The 20,150-nt window shown below is 42.7% G+C and overlaps 1 protein-coding gene across 2 annotated transcripts; it reads left to right on the top strand.

Annotated features, from left to right (window-relative positions):
* Positions 1-77: 77 nt before the first annotated feature.
* kdm5c (lysine demethylase 5C) lies at positions 78-20,092 on the top strand. Of its 2 annotated transcripts, XM_088402761.1 has the most exons (29): positions 78-446; positions 1,914-2,061; positions 2,694-2,771; positions 2,865-2,987; positions 3,069-3,239; positions 3,335-3,469; positions 5,343-5,399; positions 9,034-9,157; positions 9,223-9,545; positions 10,773-10,931; positions 11,021-11,140; positions 11,217-11,375; positions 11,944-12,125; positions 12,206-12,368; positions 12,443-12,562; positions 12,646-12,840; positions 12,925-13,106; positions 13,322-13,446; positions 13,544-13,691; positions 14,535-14,625; positions 14,714-15,096; positions 15,179-15,317; positions 15,402-15,581; positions 16,118-16,225; positions 16,306-17,034; positions 18,036-18,078; positions 18,160-18,359; positions 18,494-18,688; positions 19,324-20,092. In XM_088402761.1, exons 2-29 carry the CDS (start codon positions 1,918-1,920, stop codon positions 19,330-19,332), a joined length of 4,785 nt encoding a protein of 1,594 aa, XP_088258887.1. In that variant the 5' UTR covers positions 78-446; positions 1,914-1,917; the 3' UTR covers positions 19,333-20,092. The 2 variants fall into 2 exon arrangements, with proteins under 2 accessions (XP_088258887.1, XP_088258896.1); XM_088402770.1 differs by lacking the exon at positions 5,343-5,399.
* Positions 20,093-20,150: the final 58 nt, after the last annotated feature.

The raw sequence follows: 20,150 nt of genomic DNA, 5'->3' as shown, positions 1-20,150 counted from the left end.
TGCGCACTAGTTCCAAAGAGTGAACGTAGCGGAGGCGTTAGGCAAGATTCGGGGTCGTGCTTCGGCCGTGAGAAAAAAAAACGACAAGATGGCGACTCGTCAAGAAAGATAGGATGGCTTGAAGGGAGTTGTGGTTATTGCCGGGAAAGAATTGCGACTGTTACAGCGGTGATTGGGGTTTAAAATGAAACGGATCCGTCGCTTCCACGTTTTAAATGTTTTTCCAAAGTGGAGGACGTACCGGGTAAGGTGAAGCAGGCAAAGCGTCCCAAGTTTGCTTGTAGCCGTTAGCAGCGCCAGCTAGCTAGCCAGCGGCATCAAAGCACAGCTGGCCCTCGTTAGCCAAACACCAACAAGCATTCGGCAGCAATCGTCAGTCACCGCAACAAGACGAAGGAGAGTGGCCAGCGGCCCCGTCGAAACCCGGGACATCGAGGTGTCTTCGGGTTAGTCACCTACCGCATACACGACGCCATGGAGCTCCAGGGAGACTCTGCTTTTGTGACATGATGTCCACTCGTTGCGTTGGCGTGAGGACACACGGTAGCCCGTGCCAATGTTTGCCTAATCACACCTCGGAGCTAACCAATGCTAACCAAGACGGCAAAAATCAAACCTGAGGCCTGAAACATGCTAACGCTAGCGCCGTTTGACACCACCGGCATTTGATCAAAGAAAGGGCCAGAATCTTAGTGAATGGTCGAAAAGAATATAAAGTAAGAGAGAGCTTAAAGTCAATTGTTTTATGTCATGTTTTGACCGAATCGGGTAGGAATCGTCTTGCGGTTAGTGGAGTTAACCGAAGCAAGTGTCCGGTCTCCCGACAGTGATGTCAACTTTGGTGTAAGACAATGTCGCCATTTCGCCGTATGTGCTGCTTCCTCGTGTGTTCGGTTCAATAATGTCGATGTTAATGTTACTTGAAAGCCCTTTCCTAGAAGTGATAGTTTATGGCCTTGTTTTGGAGTGATCGCCTATACTCCATTGTTTGGGTCCAAGCTCAACGGAAACGGATTGAACGAACGTACCTGACTCAATTTAAAATTCAGTTCTAGTGAGACTCAACCAAATGATTGGATTTATTTAGAACATATTTTTTATAATGTCACATTTTTCAACAGTGTCTAGTCGTTATCTGTGACAATTACTATAATTGTGGTTTTCCTAGTTCTTTTCGCCACTTGATTGTCAAAGAAGGTGCGTTTGTGTTGTCATGGGTTGGGGGAGGGGAATATCGCCAGGTCCCCACTGAGGGCTTGAGGAATTGTAATAGAGGTGCTTCAAATTCCAAAGTTGTGTACTTGTGTAGATATATGGGTTCTCTCTTTTAATTGAAGGTGGCACACAAGAGGAATGCTTTACCAACAAATGAACCTGCTTGCCATCTGTATCATTCTCACCCTGTCTGTTGCTATATGTATCCCACCCTTTATTTGTTTTATTTTTGGAAGTTTCAGATTATTCCACCAACCCAGTGAAATACTTGTGGATTAGACACTAATGTAAAATTGACCTGTTTGACTTTTTGTTTGGGATGGGCCGTTACATGACCTTACTTTAAGGTATTGGCATTTCGTATCGGCTGCAATCTTGGAACAGGTTTATGATCATGCACACAAAATGTGAATTTTATTTATTTTTTGGTGTGTGTGGGGTGGGTGTTAAATTGCAATAGTTAGGTCTTCCTTTAAAATGATCTGTTTTGTGTGTGTGTGTGTGCTGGGGGTTCGTGTTAGAGAAAGTACTAGTAGTTTCATCACTATCGTAGGAAATTGTAATGAAAGTAGCGTTTTTAAAAGAATAACCAAGGTTTCTTTTTTTTTTTAAGTCGGGATGTAGTGTTATGTGAAGCACTCCCAACTTCTTGGTGGCTGCCAGCAAAAATTCCTGTGTGTTTTTTTTTTTCTTTTCAGGGCAATGGAAGGGGACGAGTTTGTAGCTCCTCCGGAGTGTCCAGTGTTTGAGCCGTCATGGGAGGAGTTCCAGGATCCCCTAGGCTACATCGCCAAAATACGTCCAATTGCAGAGAAGTCTGGAATTTGCAAAATTCGACCACCTCAAGTAAATATTTGCTCATTTTTGATACTTGAAGACAAAATGCTTTGCTCCGTTTCACATTTATTTCAGTATTTATCGTACGTGTGTGTGTGCATGTTCATGTTCGTGTCTCCTTGCTACCAAAAATTGCGATTAGTTGTTCTCTTACTTCATTTGTTGATATGTTCTCTGAGTGCAGTTGTTTTAGAAGATAACATTTTGTTTCTACAAACACATGCATACAGACACCCACCTCATGACACCCTACTGACAGACACGGCTGTAGTTGAAGAGCCTTTCGTGTAGTAATTGTAAAAACATCAAACCACTGCGCTGGCTTAATGTTAAACACTAGTAGCATCTGTATTTCAAGTCAAATTCTTTATTCTTGGTGGAAAACATGTAGGATTAGTGCTGTACTGATGATATTGAGAGCGTTTTGAGTTATGAGCGCAGTACAGGAAGCGTTTAAAGTTCTCGACTACCTGAATGCTCCAGAAATACTCCAGAGCAAAATGCTCAAAGATGTTAAAGTAACCGTTTAATTTTTGGTAGTAGTTGGCGTTACACTGAATTATCAAGTGTTTTGGGGAATAAGTACAGTCACAGTGTCTGACTGTAATCTTGAATGTCTTTGATGTTCTTGTTCTGAATAGGACTGGCAGCCACCCTTTTCAGTGGAGCTTGACACGTTCCGGTTTACGCCGCGCATCCAGAGGCTTAATGAACTAGAGGTAAGTCACTTCTATCTACGCAGACTGTTTCATGTTGTCAGTTGAGTTGTTATTTTTCATTTCACTCCAACCCATTTTTTTTCTCTCCCGCAGGCGGAGACAAGAGTGAAGCTTAATTATTTGGACCGCATTGCCAGGTTTTGGGAAATTCAGGCTTCTTCATTGAAAATCCCACACATTGAGAGACGCATCCTTGATCTTTTCGGTTTGTCAAAGGTGAACATTAATTTCATCATTCTAGGTAAATGTGTGTGTGTTTGTTTTTTTTTTTTAATTCAGATTACCTTGGTGTTTCAGGTTGTGTCTGATGAAGGCGGCTTTGAGATGGTCTGCAAAGAACGACGCTGGGCCCGTGTGGCTCAAAGGCTCGGCTACCCTCCGGGAAAGAACATCGGTTCTCTTCTGCGCTCCCATTATGAGAGGATAGTGCACCCCTTTGAAATGTTCCAGTCTGGTGCCAGCTTGCCGGTATTGCTGAATCCCCACTTTTTTTTTTTTTAAATGTAATAATTTGGTGTATCAAAAATCCCGTTTCACGTTATGTCTTGCCTTTGATTCCACAGCATTGCAAGCCAAAACACTATGATGGTGAGGATGTGGATAAGGAGTACAAGCCCCACTCGATCCCCCTCCGTCAGTCTGTGCAGCCATCTAAAATGAGCAGTTATGGGCGTCGGGCCAACCGCTGCCAGCCAGATGTAAGTTATAATCATATTCCACAGCAAAAAGTTATTGAAATTTTACTGTTTAACTTTCATGCTTTTAAACTGGTTTATTATTACATGATTGTGTTAGGAGCATGCCACTAAGAAACATAATTGTAAACTACAGCAGATTGCTAAGTGGAAAATGTGTTTCACGCACTCTTTTCACTAACTGGCCCTCAGTCCTTCTTGAACTACAACAGTCGTCAGTAATCATCCGTTTTAAGTTTGTTTCCTTTGCATGTGATTGTTTTGTCTTGAGACGACTTTTCAGTTTTCAGGAATTGCATCAGTTTAGAGTGTTCTTCCCCCTCACGCACAATGTTTAAGGTATTAATACTATGAGCGAGAAAGGGGGGGGGGGGCAGTTTAGTTTTGCGTATGAGTTATGTTCTCTTGGACTGGTCTGTGATACAGTGATGAAGAAAACATGTAGTTCGGCTTTGAAATATCGCTTGTGATGCCAGTCCCCGGACACTCCAAAACTGCAGCTTTTTATTACTATTATTATTATTGTATTTACGTACTATAAGCCGCACCGGTATATAAGCTGCAGCAGCAAAAATCGAGCAAAAAAATATCTTTCGCCACGGATAAGCCACACTGCACTATAACCCGCTTATGGTGGTAATATGAAACTTTTACATTTTCTTTATATCTTTTTTCAATTGTCTACCAACTGCAACATCCTCTCTTTAACAGACTGAACATGCCTGCATATTTTGTCCCAACATTTTATTTATAGTAAATGGATCCACATGCATGGTTTTTTCATTTGATTCAAGGGGAAAGATGGTTTGAGTTGAAAGTGTTTTGAGGAACAAATTCATATACCAAGGAACTACTATATAAGTATTAACATAGTCACCAATAAAATGTTGATCAGTGAGTGCCAAAAGAATCTGATCAACTAATGTGAGCCACAAAAGCAGTTTCAATGTATCTTGGTCACTATTCTATTGCAGTGACGGATTCCTGCAAAAAAAAACAATCTTTTGGCAATGGTCCATCCACCATTTTAGTTCAGTTGGGATGTGATGTGGGATGGCAAATACCGCAGAAGCCATCACTTCCTTTGGCAAGCCATTCTGGTGCCGTGTTCTCAGTCAAAATTGAAGAGCCTTGTATTGTTTTACCTGTTTTAGCACTGTCCTGACGGTCTACGCTACATCAGTTAAATGGCAGTCCTACATTTTGTTCTGATAAATCTTCTTTGCTCAATGCTATGTGTGTGCCTTTGTGTCTGTCTCAAAGATGTGACGATGCACTTATGATGCTTTCCAGCTTGCTTTGCTGCCATCCTGCAATTATCATGCCTTTATCTCCCATTGTTGCTGTCTACTTAATACTTTGCAGCATTCCCCACCTCACCCAACCCTTTCTTTCTGAGCAATGATTAGTAATTAAAACTTCACAAACATTACAACTCAAGGAATCATTGTCATACATTTTTTTTCCACAAGCCCCTTAATATGTCAATAGAATTAATTTTTGAGCGTTTTGTTTGCACTACAACTGATTGTTTTAATATTTGAGTTTTTTTTTATTAAACACAAAGGAGCTACCCATTTTTATCAAACAGATCAAAAATGCTATCCATTCAAAATCATGACATTTTAAATTTTAAACATGCAGAAAATGCACAAATTGATGATTTTTTTTTTTTAATAGAGTGATCAAAAAGTTGAAAAATAGTTTCTACACATCAGATTGGTGGAATATTAAACCTTGACTCTGAAATAATCATTGGTGAATGGCAATGCCAATTTTTGCATTTGTTGACGCTCCTTATCCCTGACTGTCCCAGCTTGTCTCACTTCTGCCTCCTGGCTTGGTTTATTGTAGCTGTTGTTGTGTCCCCTTGCAGGGTCCGGAGGATCTCAACCTCCGTCCTCTCACCACTGGCTCTCAACTCATCTCAGCGGTACTACCTCTTGAGCATATGTGCTCAACCTCAGACCCTTATGCTTTTTTTTCTTCTTTTTTTTTTTTAATAACTTTTTTCACTTCCTGCTGCACAACTGGCATCTACATCCGTTTTATTTATTTATTCTGTATTGGCACTAACCACTAAACGTTTGCATTAACACAATGTAATTACCACTTCTCTCTCTCGGGTTGGAGTACCACACTTCACATGGCTCTTTCTGGCAAGTTGGTAATCACTTATATTTTAAGAAGTGGAATTAGGCTGCAGCAAATTTTGATCCGCAATTTGGCACTGGCTGCCGGATTTAATGTAATTTCCAGGACTTCAAAGAGAAATCAATATGAAGGGTGTTTTTTGGGAGTTTGGAGTTTTTGTGATAGCAGTGCTGTGTGTGTGCCCCCCCAATATATGTCGACCCTCATATCGACAATACTGTAGATGCAGTGTTTACGACACTATGTCACTACTTTACAGCAGCCTCTACCCTATGTACTGCAATAACATACCCACGGTCAGTCTTCACAGCCTGCTATTATTTGGTCTTTTACAGCCGCAAATAAAGGCCCTTATGCTTAAAACTAAACCACAACTCAACATTCTATGTCTACAAAAGTCATGGTAACATATAAGGGCTCTTTGGCCCAAAAGGAGCTGCAGAAACCAGTTTTGTCATTTTTCTGCTATGTGCTGGTATATGTGCGATTGCCACAACCTCAAGGCCAACTTAATAGAATTTCCTATGTCTCCCAACTACTGCAACAGAAATGAACATGGGGCTAAGCCTGGCCCTTTAGAAAGTTCAGTATGGTGGCGTGGGGTGGGGCTCAGGGCTGCAGAGACTCAGGGGCAGCTTATCTTCTCAATTTAGCAGTCCCTTGCTAAGCTTGCGTGCACTGTGTGTTGTGTGTTGTAAATGAAAAAGTTTGTGCCCAAAAAAAACAAATGCCTTTTCAGCTTCCTTACTACGGTTTGTAGATCACTGGGCTTGGGAAAGAAAGGTAGCCAAGATTTTATTAAACACTTTTTATGCACTTTGTTGTACAATATTCATCAGAGGGCCACTTTTATTGCATGCAATTCACTTCTTGAGGGGTTTTCCAGTCCCTAACGACAGAACACTGTATTGCATGATATTGCTTGTAGTTTGCATTTTTTCATCTCTGCCTATCTTTCATATTCAAATGAGGTGTGATTTGCACACTTTATTTTATTTTATGTTTTGAATTTGCTTGACAAATCTTATCTGAGTTGCGCTTCTCTGCTCTTGGGGTCTAAAAGTAAACTTATCTTGCTTGGTTCTACCTTTGAGTGTACCAGCTGAAACGTTTTCGGAGCCATTATTATTATTTTAACTGTGTCTTTTTTGCATCCTTAAGCTTGAGGTGCAGGCGAGTTTCAAATGTGGATTACAGCCACCATCCCACCCCATAGCACAATTAAAACGTGTATCTCAAGACAGCACTATCTTTAATATCTCTGTCCCAAGGCAAACTCTATGGGGACCAAAAAATCAATACTGAGTCAAGTTCATTGTGTCTACAGTATAGTTATAATTAATTCTTGGTCTTATGTCTTAAGATTGCTTTTTAAGTTATCTGTCGTGTAAGTCGAATCCGTTCCCAGTAGGGGTTGGACTCTGCCAAGGCTGCCCTTTGTCACAGATTCTGTTCATTACCTTTATGGACAGAATTTCTAGGCGCAGCCGAAGCGTTGAGTGTGTCTGGTTTGGGAACCTCAGCATTGCATCTTTGCAAATGTTGTGGTGTTGTTGGCTTCTTCAGACCATGACCTCCAATTCTCATTGGAGCAGTTAGCAGATGAGCGTGAAGCGGCTGGGATGAAGATCAGCCCCTCCATATCTTGAGACCATGGTCCTCAGTTGGAAAAGGGTGACTTGCCCTCTCCGGGTCGGGGATGAGGTCATGCTCCAAGTGGAGGCGTTCATGTATCTTGGGGTTTAGTTCACGAGTATGGGTAGATGGAATGGGAGATTGACTGCTGTAATGCGGACTTGGTACTGGTCTGTTGTGGTGAAGAGAGCTGAGTCGAAAGGCGAAGCGCTCTTTTTACTGGTCAATCTATGTTTCTGCCCTCACTTATGGTCAGGAGCTGTGGGTCGTGACCGAAAAAAGGGATCCTGGATACAAGCGGCTGAAATGGGTTTCCCCCGCAGGGTGTCCAGGCTCTCCCTTAGGTTGAGAAGGTCCGTCATTCGGGAGGCACTCTGTGTCAAGCCGTTGCTCCTCTGTGTTGAGAGGAGCCAGTTGAGGTGGTTTGGGCATCTGGTTAGGATGCCTTCTGGACGCCTCCCTGGTGAAGTGTTCCAGGCATGTCCCACCAAGAGGAGGCCCCTTAGACGACTCCAGACACACTGGAGGGACTATGTTCCTCAGCTGGCCTGGGAAAGGGAAGTCTGGGCTAACCTGCTGAGGCTGCTGTCCCTGGATAAATGGAAAAAAATGCATGCAACCCCACAACCCCATTTTTTCCCGTTTTTATTTATTTATTTATTTAATTGCGCGTAGCAGAGGTTAAAAACACGTTTCATAAAGTTATGGGGGAAAAGTGACATTTCTAGCCATAAAACATGTCAGAAGAGATGGTGCATTTATACTGCACATCGGACGGACGTGAAAATGTCAAAACATTGGTGGTGTGCTTTTGATTTTCATGCATCGCTCTTTTTCATGGAGCTTTCTTGTAGTTTTGGAATGGGTCATGTATAAGGGTTGTTTTTGGCACAGTGTTTTATGGCCTATTTCCAAAGTTCGTTTATCACTGTTCATTTTGTGTGAAGTCTCATTGCTTTTTAATCAGCTGTCTACTTCTGTGCTACAGAATTCACGAGATGTCATGTTATGACTTCAAACCTTTTTCCTCATTTTTGAAATACATTTTTTTCCAAACGTATGGGGAATAACCGTTACCATTCACTTAACTTGTGAGCTGTGTGAGTGGTCATTCACATGGGCTTTGAGCAGCTGTAATGTCATTATCAGTCAACAACAATTGACAACCTGGTCGCCCCTTAAGTTGGAGCAAAATGGGTGGATTTAACTGCATAGTTCATATTCCACAAAGGCAATGTTAATGAGAACCAGTAGAGATTCGCAGAACACGAAAAAATCTTTGGATTGATGACATCTTGAAGTTAAGCCATTATGCATTGATGCAAAACTGTGATGATTTTCTCTCAATGAATCAGGTGATAACCGGAGCATTTAAATTGTGTTCTACAGATAAAAGATGGGGTTTTATTTTGATTACTTATAATTTCCAACAAATATTTAACTTGTGCCACACAAAAGTGGTTTTACTGGATCACACTGCCCAATGGCATGATTTCATGTTATTGAATGAAGTTTGTTTTTTGTGAATCATTAATTAGTGTTCTGTAGTGATCTATTGTTGTAGGTTCTTTTGAATTTGTATTTAAGTGTCAAATTGTAACCTTCCAGCTTTCTTTAATGTCTAACATAGCTAGAATAACCCCTTTTTGCATTGCTTGTGAGCTTGATTTTTGTCTGCGTTAGGCCACATTGCTTTGCTCTGTGTGCTTTGGAGAGTAGCAACAGTCATTTCATTGTTTGCATTTTTATGATGACAGTCTACTTTTACTCATTCACAGCCTGAACCTACTGAGGAAGACATAGAGAAGAACCCAGAGTTGAAGAAGCTGCAGATCTATGGCGCTGGGCCCAAGATGATGGGACTTGGTCTCGTGGCACGGGATCGAGGCATTAGGAAGAAGGGTAAGGGTTAAGTTGATTCTAGTCATGCATGCTTTCTAATGACCACTTCTAATCCTCTCTTCTAGACGAACTGCCTCAAACTGTGACCATCAGGGATGACACTTCATCAGCTCCTGGTGTCACTTGTGTAAAAGGGGAATCTCTGGTACCAGAGGACAGACGGGCTGAAGAAAGCTCAGCCACTGAACAGCTACCTCCTGCCAGCATAACAGTCAAGATGGAGGTCAAAACAGAAGTCAAAACAGAAGTGGTCAAACCTGAAGTTAAGACTGAAGTAAAGAAGGAATTGCAAGACCATATTCGCAAACAGAGTCGTCATCATCTTACAGATGGTCCCTGCACCAAAATGACCATGAGGCTACGGCACAACCTCAACAACATGGAAAGTGTAAGTACCGAATTATATGAACTATATGTCTCTCAGTAGAATACTGGTCACACAAAAAGAAAATGTGTGTGTGTGTGTGTGTGTGTGTGTGTGTGTGTGTGTGTGTGTGTGTGTGTGTGTGTGTGTGTGTGTGTGTGTGTGGGAGGGGGGGTGTTAGGGTATCACTCAGTTAAAAAACTGAGGTTGTTCAAATGTGCCCTTCTGTTATTCAAAGTACATCAAAGCGGTTCCCATTTCAGGAAAACCATTCCAGCATGGGCTACTCCGAGCTTCTGATTTCTTCATAATAAATCGTCTGTGTAAAAACGTGAGCAGATCTCTGGTCTGCCTCTTAAAAAATAGATGCACAGTGGAATATTAAATGTTTGGCCTCAACTACAATCCCGCGGCATATGTTGGCAAAAGCCCAGACAACCAGCTGTAAGGCCACTGTGAGCCCACTATGCGCAAGTGAGGCCCGTGTCAGCCATCTTACATTGCCGACATTCAAATTGCTTAGTGACTCAAACAGTGGAGATTGTCCTATGATGGGCTCTCATGAGTCCATACAAGGCTGGCATTTGTGTTTTACAGTCACTGACAGTGGCAACGTAAGATGGCTGCTGCCACCCTTGCTCTTCAAGTTAATGGTTTGGCGGTTGCCAAATACTTTTGGTGCATTAGCGCCATCCTCTTGAACATGCTATGAAGAAGGTGGCTACCAGCAGTGATGCATTTCAAGACAGTGTTCTTTGATGGTAAATAAGGTGAATCTACAGTAGGCCATAGAAGCAAAGTGTGGCTGCACACGTTATTTATGTAAATTCTGTCATTTATTGAGAGAGCTGTCAAGCTGCGACTTAGTCCGAAAAATTCAGTTATCAAAAAGATCCACTCAGATATTTTATGTCTCCAAAGTGAACATAACCTTTAGACAACATTGCCTAATTGAGATGCAATCATTTTGGTGGTTGTCGTAAAATCAAGAATTGAAACACTTCGCAAAGGCATCTATGTGACTTTGTCTTTCCTTTATGAGTGTCAGATCTTGTATTTTTTTTCTACAGAAAAAAAAACGGCTAAATTGATCAAATGTAAAGAGGAGTACATTGAATATTGTATGCAGTTTTGTAATCTTGGTAAAATGCATTCTGCCATGATCTTCAAAGGAATTAAATACTATCTGGATTTAGGAGTGTTAAATAATAAATGCCCCTTACCTCTAATTGCTGAATTATTTGGTCAAAGGTGGATTCTTTTGTGTGTCGGATGTGTGGTCGCGGCGATGACGACGAGAAACTCTTACTGTGCGATGGTTGTGATGACAACTACCACACGTACTGTCTGCTGCCTCCACTCACCGATCCTCCCAAAAGCAGCTGGCGATGCCCAAAATGTGTTGCTGAAGTAAGTTGTGGGTTTATAAAGAACTCCCAGCCTTGCATGAACAGGGTTCCAACCGGTATCTCATTCCTGATGGGCATAATTCTTTGCAGGAGTGCAAGAAGCCTTCCGAAGCATTTGGCTTTGAACAAGCTACCCGTGAGTACAGTCTGCAGAGTTTTGGAGAGATGGCTGACTCATTCAAAGCAGATTACTTTAACATGCCCGTCCATGTAAGCACACAAGCAAAGTTTCACATCACTGAAATGAATTAGACGGGGGTTTCATCTTTGTGTGCTTTCCTTGTAGATGGTTCCTACCGAGCTTGTGGAGAGGGAGTTCTGGAGATTAGTTAGCAGCATCGAGGAAGATGTGACTGTTGAGTATGGAGCAGACATCCATTCCAAAGAGTTTGGCAGTGGATTCCCAATGAACAATGGCAAGAGGATTCTGACAAAGGAAGAGGAGGTTTGCTTGCCTTTTTTGACACGCTTCATTCCACTGCCAATGCCATCCTCCCCTCACTTATAGAAAGGCAAAAACATGGCATTTGGAATTTTAGAATGACATGTTCAGGCCTGGGAAAGTTAAAGTTCCATTTAGTTCTGATGCCCATGCTTTTGGCTATCCCAGGTCAATCGCTTAAGAGGGTTCTGCTCCAGGCCAACAGAATATATCATGGCTTGACTTGAATTGAACACTTTACTGTAAGATAAAAGATGCTGAATTTAAGTTCAATATTTGTATTGGAAATGGTCATCAGTGAGTTATTTGTTACTACTGGTAGATACCGAAATCACCATTTTAATACTGTATCGGGACATCTTCCAGCATCGATATTTGAACAACATTAAAACTTCTCGCTTTAAGTATGCGTTTATTAAACAGGTTTTTGGATTTGAATATTTATTTAAACTTTAGACAACATATGCATGTTTTGTACATTTTTAATAAAGTTCAGGGAATTCCGTGGGATCATAAGCATGTCTTCAAAATGTTAATTGAAAACTTAACACAATACCTGTGCTCGTGCTAGGACTATGCCCGCAGTGGCTGGAACTTGAATGTGATGCCTGTGCTGGAGCAGTCACTCCTGTGCCACATTAATGGCGATATCTCAGGCATGAAGGTGCCCTGGCTTTATGTTGGCATGGTATTCTCCGCTTTCTGTTGGCACATTGAGGATCATTGGAGCTACTCCATCAACTACTTGCACTGGTACTGGACACATTGTCTTTCAATATTATAATTTCACATATCTCTGGATCTTGTATACTAACTCGATGGATCATTTTGAGGGGCGAACCCAAAACCTGGTATGGAGTTCCCTCTGTCGCTGCTGAGCGACTAGAGGAGGTGATGAAGAAATTGACTCCAGAGTTATTTGAGTTCCAGCCGGACCTCTTGCACCAGTTGGTCACAATCATGAACCCAAACATCCTCATGGCTCACGGTGTACCGGTCAGTGGCTTCATGTGCATATTCAGTTACCTCATTGAAGTTTATTTTATATAACCCATTTATTTATTTGTCAGGTTGTAAGGACCAACCAGTGTGCCGGCGAGTTTGTCATCACCTTCCCCAGAGCCTACCATAGCGGTTTCAACCAGGGATACAATTTTGCAGAAGCTGTCAATTTCTGTACAGCAGACTGGGTGAGTGAGAGTCCTTATGGACTCATGCAAAAGTGGGACTTGACAATCGGGATGACCACTGCAGCGTTGTTGTCTCCTTTTAGCTGCCTGCCGGTCGTTCCTGCATTGAGCATTATCGACGTTTGCGACGGTATTGCGTCTTCTCTCATGAGGAGCTCACTTGTAAAATGGCAGCAAGTCCAGAGAAACTGGACCTTAATCTTGCTGCAGCGACACACCGGGAAATGTTTATAATCGTCCAGGAGGAGAGAAAACTACGGAAGGCTCTGATGGAAAGGGTATGCGATGTTTTCATTTGTGTTGTTTTGTGTCTTCTGGAAAAGCACCATTGACTAAACCCTCAAAATTTACTTTGCATGCAGGGCATCTCCGAAGCAGAGCGTGAGGCATTTGAACTGTTGCCTGATGATGAGCGACAGTGTGACAAATGCAAGACAACATGTTTTCTCTCAGCACTGGCTTGTTCAAACTGCCCCGAGCGTCTTGTGTGTCTATATCACACTCAGGATCTGTGCAACTGCCCCACTGACAAACTCTACCTCAGGTATTCCTGTCTTACTCCTGTCTTATGTTTTTTTGTTGTTGTTGTTTTTCAAACAGTTTGAAACCTCTGTTGTTTGGCTTAATAATAACACTCAGAGGTTATTTCATACCTCTGATTATTTTTTTTCTCTTTCATTATTTATTTTTTTCCCTCAAATGCACTGGATAATACGAGCTTCACTCCCAAAATCACCATTTAGTGGTATATCTTTTCAGGTTCAGGTATACCCTGGATGAGTTGTTGGCCATGTTACACCGCTTAAAGGTTCGCTCGGAGTCCTTTGATTCATGGGCCAACAGAGTTAAAGAGGCACTTGAGCAGGAGGACGGAAACAAGATTGGTAAGAAACCAGCACTCAGATTGCTGACTTTTTTTTTTAAGGATTCCTACAGAAACTAAGAATCAAGCCAAATGTGTGACATTTAATTCAAACCCAGGAATTGATTACTTGGAGACACTGAAGACCGAAGCAGCAGAGAAAAAGTTCCCAGACAATGAACTTCTGCGTAAACTCAACAGTGTTCTCAAAGATGTAGAGCATTGCCAACAGAAGAGCACTGAACTTCTCACTGACCCCAAAACCAGGTAATTTGATGAAAGCCTATCATGCGTACTGATTAGTCATATCTAGTAATGCAATGGAGTATCTTTGAGCCGTACGGATCACTCATCTCTTCAGGCAAGAAGGCCACTTGATCCGGCCACATTAATCATAATGAAAACGAAAGAAACGTCTCATGTATGGGAGTATTTGGCAACTTAGGTTGAAACAAGTCCTTGAGTCATTTTTGAGGACAAAAAAAAGAAAATATATATATTTTTTTTTCTGGCTCAGGTTGGAAAGGATAACTTAAAAAAAAAAAAAAAAAGCTTACCGTATAAAACTGATGCCAATATCCTTCATGAGCTTTTATTTAGAACGTGGCTCATGCTCTTGCATGACAGCCAGCTTGACTTTGTCTTTCCGAATGTTTTTTTTTTTTTTTCCTCCCGTCCATTACATACATTCCGCTGAAATCAACACAACACGATCTAACTCATATTCAATCACTAAATTAGGGCACTGAGGATCCTCTAGTTAATTGTGCCCTGCTCGCATTGAGTGGCCGAATGGTAACACCAAGAAGTCCATTTGTTGCTTAGCTTTTTTATTTTATTACTCTTTTTATTCCATTTTCAAATGTGGACTTACCTACTGGTATTTTGTAATTCACTCTGCATGTCTAAAGGAATAGGATCTGCCTTAAATTGCGCTTTTAAGGTGTTTTTCATTCTTTAAAATAAAAAACTAAAAAAAACTCGTTAGATTTTAGAAACTGTTTAGTGCAATAATGGCAGGCTACCCTATGTTATACATGCACCATGGACATTTTTGATTGTTAAACCACTAGTCCCATTGAAACATTAATTCACTGTTGTGCTTTAAAGTGACACCAAAATGACATTGGCGGAACTGAAATCCTTGATAGAGACTATGCAAAACTTGCCCTGTGTGATGGCTCAACTGGAGGAAGTGCAGGTGATTACCCCGTGTTTGCACAACTGGAATGCAACATTTTATGATCTACGAATATATTGATTAATTGAGTGGTATTTTCTCCATCAAGGCGGTTCTGCGGGTAGTGAGTGATTACCAGAGCCGAGCTCAGGAACTTGTCAATGAGCGTGACTGGAGAAGGAACTCTGCCCCAGCAGAGCTTTTGCAGACCTTGCTGGAACAGGGAACTCAGCTGCCTGTCGTGGTGCCAGAGTGTAATCTGCTTCGTGGTCTTCAGGAGTTGGGGCGCTGGTTGGCAGAAGTCCGGCGCACCTTGGGCACAGAGGGGGGCGAGAGACCTGAGGTCACATTAGCGGTCTTGAGGAATCTGATCGAGGCGGGCTGCAACGTGCCCCAGAGTGCGTCTGTGGATACAGCTATGGCAGAGTTGCAAGAGCTGCTCACTATAGCTGAGCGTTGGGAGGAGAAAGCGCAGATTTGTCTTGAACAAAGGTGTGTGGCAAAAACACGTAGAGGCAGACATCGCATCACAACCAGTTATCCCTGTTCTCAACTTGCCAATTGTCTTCCCCAGGCAAAAGCACCCTCTGTCAACACTGGAGGCTATTGTCAATGAGGCCCAGCTTATTCCTGTCAAGTTGCCCAACATTCAAGCTTTGCAAGGCTGCTTGAGCCGCGCGCGTGCTTGGGTCACAGACCTGGAGGAAATCCAGGTAAAATGGCACATGTGTCTTCCTGTGCTTGGTATAATTTGGACTAGTATCAAAATGCTGTGGCATTTTGGCAACTTTTCCTAGAATGGGGAACATTATCCCTGCCTGGATGACCTCGAGGGCCTGGTGGCCATTGGAAGGGACCTGCCAGTCTTTATGGAGGAGCTGCGGCAGCTGGAGCTGCAGGTGGCCAGCGCTCACTCCTGGAGGGAAAAGGCCACAAAAACCTTCCTGAAGAAGAGCAGTCAGCACAGCCTGCTGGAGGTACCCTGACTTCTGTTACTAATGCCGGCTGCATGAACTAGCAATGAGACTGATTGAAGCTAATAGTTTTCAGGCAGATGGTCTTTTTTTTTCCTCTGACACCCCACTTATGTCATGCCATGTGGCCGACCAACCATACCATGGTGGACGACATATTGAGCACCCCGGTGTAATAGCTTTTCATTTTTCCATGGTAAAATCACATTTAGTGTTTTTATATGTTAATGTACATTTCCTAAAACATCCACCATATCCCAAGTCATATAGTATATTAGAGTATATTGGGTTTTCAAAAATAAGACTATTTTTAATTTGATGTTGATTAGATAGTGTTGTGCAGTCAGCTTTGATGTGTTGTAACATGATTTTAAAAGGGATTTACCTCTATAGTTTGTGGTTGTTACTATAAACAATTGAAAACATGTTTACAGGTGTTTGCTTTGATTAGGGGGTCCTCACCAAGATATGGCATCTGTTGTGAAAATTTTCAAAAACACCTAATTTTGCCTTCAAAAACACCCATTTTTGCCCTTCAGGTTTTGTGTCCATGTGCTAAAAGGAGACTTGACGAGACATTAGAGGACATGGACGATACCAACACTCTGGGCCTTTCTGCTCAGGACCTTCGAGATCCTGCAGCGATTGTGAGTTTGCCACACAAGACCCGCCCGTGGCATTGTGGGGCTTCAATGAGTGCATTTTAACTTGTGCATCGTTTCTCGAGGTGATGGCGTTCAAAGCAGGGGAGCACCGGGAGAAGGAGGCACTACTGAGGTTACAGAAAGTCAACATGGCGAAGACCGGTCTTACCGTGGGAGGTTATAAGGAGGGAAATGGGATGTCAGGTGTGCCCATGGAAACGGACTCTGCAAACTGTGTCAAAGAGAATGGGCAGTACTCCAGCGCTGTCTCAGCTCAGACGGTGTGCTTGTGCGGCGGTCAGCCACGCGCGCCTCAACTGCGCTGCCACCTTTGCAAGGACTGGTTCCACTCCGGCTGCGTTCCTTTCCCCTCACTGCTGCCCTCTTGTGACCCGCCGGACAATCCACGCTGCTGGTGGGACTGGGACTCGCGCTTTCTTTGCCCGCGATGCCAGCGCTCGCGTCGCCCCCGCCTGGAGACCATACTGGCGTTACTGGTGGCCTTGCAGAGGCTGCCGGTGCGCTTGCCTGAGGGCGAAGCATTGCAGTGTCTGACGGAGCGAGCCATCACCTGGCAGGGGCGCGCCAAGGAGGCGCTGGAGATGCCCGAGCTGCAGCAGGCTCTTCAGATGCTGCAAGAACTCAAAGAAACTCTCATTCCTGATAAAAAGGAGGAAAGTGCACATAAAGAGACGGACTCCAGCTCGGTCATCGTTTTATCCGATTCGGAGGGAGGTGAAGGAGACGATGGAATCATCGATCTGACCGAAGATTCCCCGAAAAAGAAATCCAAGGAGTACAATGGCGTTGAGGTACACCTCAAACCATGGTTTTTTGGGAAATTTTCCCAAGCAACTCTATTTAGTCCAAATGCTAACTATGTTAGGGAGGGTTGTGGTACCGTATTTGTCTTGTGGTACAAATTTAATCCTTTCAGTATTAAAGGGGAAGTCAACTCAAAACCTTACATTGTTTTATGTTGCCCCCACTATTCTTGAAATGGCAATTACGTAATGGGTTTTTGGAATATGAATTAAACAGCAAATTTACTTTATCTTTTTGGGGGGCAGCCATTGTGCTACCTGCCTTTGACGTAAAATAACATTGCAGCTGTTCAGGTAACAGTTAACCAACGGCTAATCTGTTTTCTGAGTTTGTGAATGTCAGATTTGCGAGCGAGGTCATGATTGGTTGTTTTCTGACCTCTCGAGCGACTCAGCAAGCGGCAAAATTGCCACCCCCTGAAAAGGACAAAACGGGTGCATTTTCCTGACGTTTTTATGTTCCACAACTGCAGTTTTAATCAGAATACTGCATTTAGACTAGTGGGCTGCATAGAATATGTTGTAAATACTGTAAAATCTTTGGGTTGACATCCGCCTCAATAATTTAAAAAAAAAAAAAAATCATGCAAGTGTTAAATGGCTAAAGATTAGTGTCTGTTGACAAAGTTAAATGAAAAACTGAAATTTGCCCATTGTCTGAAATCCTATACTAAACAAATATTGTAGAACTGAATATAGTGTGAATGTTTTTTTTTTTAAAACATAACTTGAGTGCTACAAAATAGGCCCAAAAAATATCAGTGAGCAATTCCTGAAAGTGTAAAATGTTCAAAAAAAAAACATTCACACTCTGGTTCAAAAGTTCATCTTTCCAGGACAACCATAATTCAGACTGGTTTAGTATTATCATAATCAAGGCATATTACTTTTCTGTGAAGTGGCTATTTGAAGGGACAGCACTAATGCATCTCAAAGATCATTTGTTGTCCTGTATGGAATCCCTGCTTCAAATGTTGTTTTCCCCGCAGACCGCTCGGGAGAATGGCGTCAGCAAGAACTCCAGCGTCACCGGTAATTCGCCACGTCGGACCGCCGTTGCTTTTGGTGAACTGATTGTGAAATGAAAGATTTGCTTTTGCTCTGCATGTTTAGGTGTGGGTGGTCTCCTGCCTCTGCTGCCCGAGCTCAAAGGTCAGGTGGTGCGGCTCTCGTCGGCTGCCAGGGAGCGACTTGAGGAGCTACAGCTAGAAGGAGATCTGCTGGAGGTTTCCCTGGACCAAATGAACATCATCAGCAGGGTCCTACATGCAGCCTCCGAGCCACCCATAGACACATTATGCACACTCATTCAGGTCAGCGACACCACCTTAAAGTCGGACACTTATGTGTAGACAAATTGTTTTTAAAATCAAATCATTTTTGCAATCTTAATATTAAAAAATGAGATTAATGATACTAACACATCTGGTATGTGTGCCGTCCATAGACGGAACTTGAAGAGCAACGGCGAAGCAGTCGAGGCCGAACGAAAGAGTCAAAGAGGAAGCGAAAGTGTCACAGAGGAGGAGGAGCAGCAGAAGGCAGCGGCGATATGGACAGGGTTGGAGCGGTGCCGCTGGACGTGCCCAACTCCAAGAAAACATGCCCCCCACCTCACCTGCCTGCCCACGCTCAGACAGAGGTATCACTGGCACACCTTCCTTCCTTCCGTCCTTGTCTTTATACCTCTGGAGGCTCCACAGATGATGCGTTTAATGTCCCCAGTGCTACTGGTGTCAGTCAGCTGACATCCCTCACTAGACCCTGCCTCAAAAGTGGATTCTTCCCCCAAATATGGTTCAAATCACAAATGTGAATCATGAAATTGTTTGGAGGTTCATATCAAAATAACGTTTTAAAAATAAAATCCTACCCGTGAGCCTGGGTGTAGATGCCATAACAGAAACCTAAACTGAATCCAAGCAATGATTTGGCGGTGTTTTTGGTTGCGAGTTGAAATGTCAGCTGCTGAGGTGTGCCAATCGAAAAGCTCTTTGATCAACATAAGAGCCACCGCGAATAAAAGAAAACATCTCCTCCCTGATGGGAAAACACTCAGCAGCATATATGGGATTGTGCCATTCTTGCTTTTGAGAGAACAGATGAGATTTCTAACCAGGAGGACTTTTCAAGATTGGTCTGGTAACAATTTTTCAATGTATGTTGAGGTTATTGGAGCAAAAGCTGCTTTACTGCAAACTGTTAACTTGTGCAACAGATAAATTTCTTAGCCCACTTGTGTAAAGAGTCTAAAGTTGTTTTGTTTTTTTGTAACAGCTCCTGTGAGGGACAGTGGTCATTGGCTCTGCCAAAGAACTTGAGCGTGCAGACCAAGAAAAGGAAGCTCCACCTCATCTCTTTCACCTCTATCACCTTATACACTCCTTTCCCCCTCTACACGGTCCGAATTGCTGTCGCCCACAAAGTCGGGACTTCCTTGGATCCGTTTAGCCTGCCAGCTCTTGCAGATGATGTGGGTGCTCCTATGATAGAAATGTGTGAAGTCTATCTAGAATTGTCTTACCAGGTAAGTTGGTATGCCCACCACCCCAACCCCCACCCCACCGGAAAAAACAAAACAAAAACAAGTGTATTAAGTGGACCCTGTTCTTGAGCTCCTTGGATAAGCTATTTGGGTTCTTCAGTTTTGACGAGACCACAATAGGACACGGATATGCGCAACCTTGATGACTTATTTTTGTAGTCTCACTGAAGCTCATACTGGCAACACTGATGATGTTTTGGGACGTGTTCAAAGCAGGCATTCATGTTTTTGGTGCTACTTTCCCAAAATGCACAGTGTGAGGCCGCAGCAATGTTGATGTGGCTCATCCTCTTAGTTCCACTTTGCTCGTTTGCAAAAGAAGGTAACTTGACTAACTCACTTTATTTTCCTGTTTCAGACGATATTCTTCTTGTTATTATGATTATTGTTATTATTGCAGAGAGACACTGTTATCAATTCTGTATAAACGTTTTTGTTTTTTTTTAATGTTGCCTTTGGTTTTCTTGTTAGAAGAATAAAGGTTTAGAATTGTTTAGGAAATGCAGTGTTTTTCTTTGACCACTCTTAGATGAGCTGACGTTAAAATGACGTTAAAAAA

This window comes from Hippichthys cyanospilos, chromosome 2 (genome assembly GCF_059441005.1).
Source record: "Hippichthys cyanospilos isolate Australia breed blue-spotted pipefish chromosome 2, RoL_Hcya_1.0, whole genome shotgun sequence".
Taxonomy (NCBI): Eukaryota; Metazoa; Chordata; class Actinopteri; order Syngnathiformes; family Syngnathidae; genus Hippichthys; species Hippichthys cyanospilos.
The sequence above is the reverse complement of the archived record's forward strand: the minus strand, read 5'-3'. Positions and strand labels throughout refer to the sequence as shown.

Coding starts and splice junctions, on each gene's coding strand:
- kdm5c (XM_088402761.1), top strand. CDS start 1,918: ATGGAAGGGGACGAGTTTGTAGCTCCTCCGGAGTGTCCAGTGTTTGAG. Junction 2,062..2,693: donor GCAAAATTCGACCACCTCAA/GTAAATATTTGC, acceptor TGTTCTGAATAG/GACTGGCAGCCACCCTTTTC. Junction 18,079..18,159: donor CAAGAACTCCAGCGTCACCG/GTAATTCGCCAC, acceptor CTGCATGTTTAG/GTGTGGGTGGTCTCCTGCCT.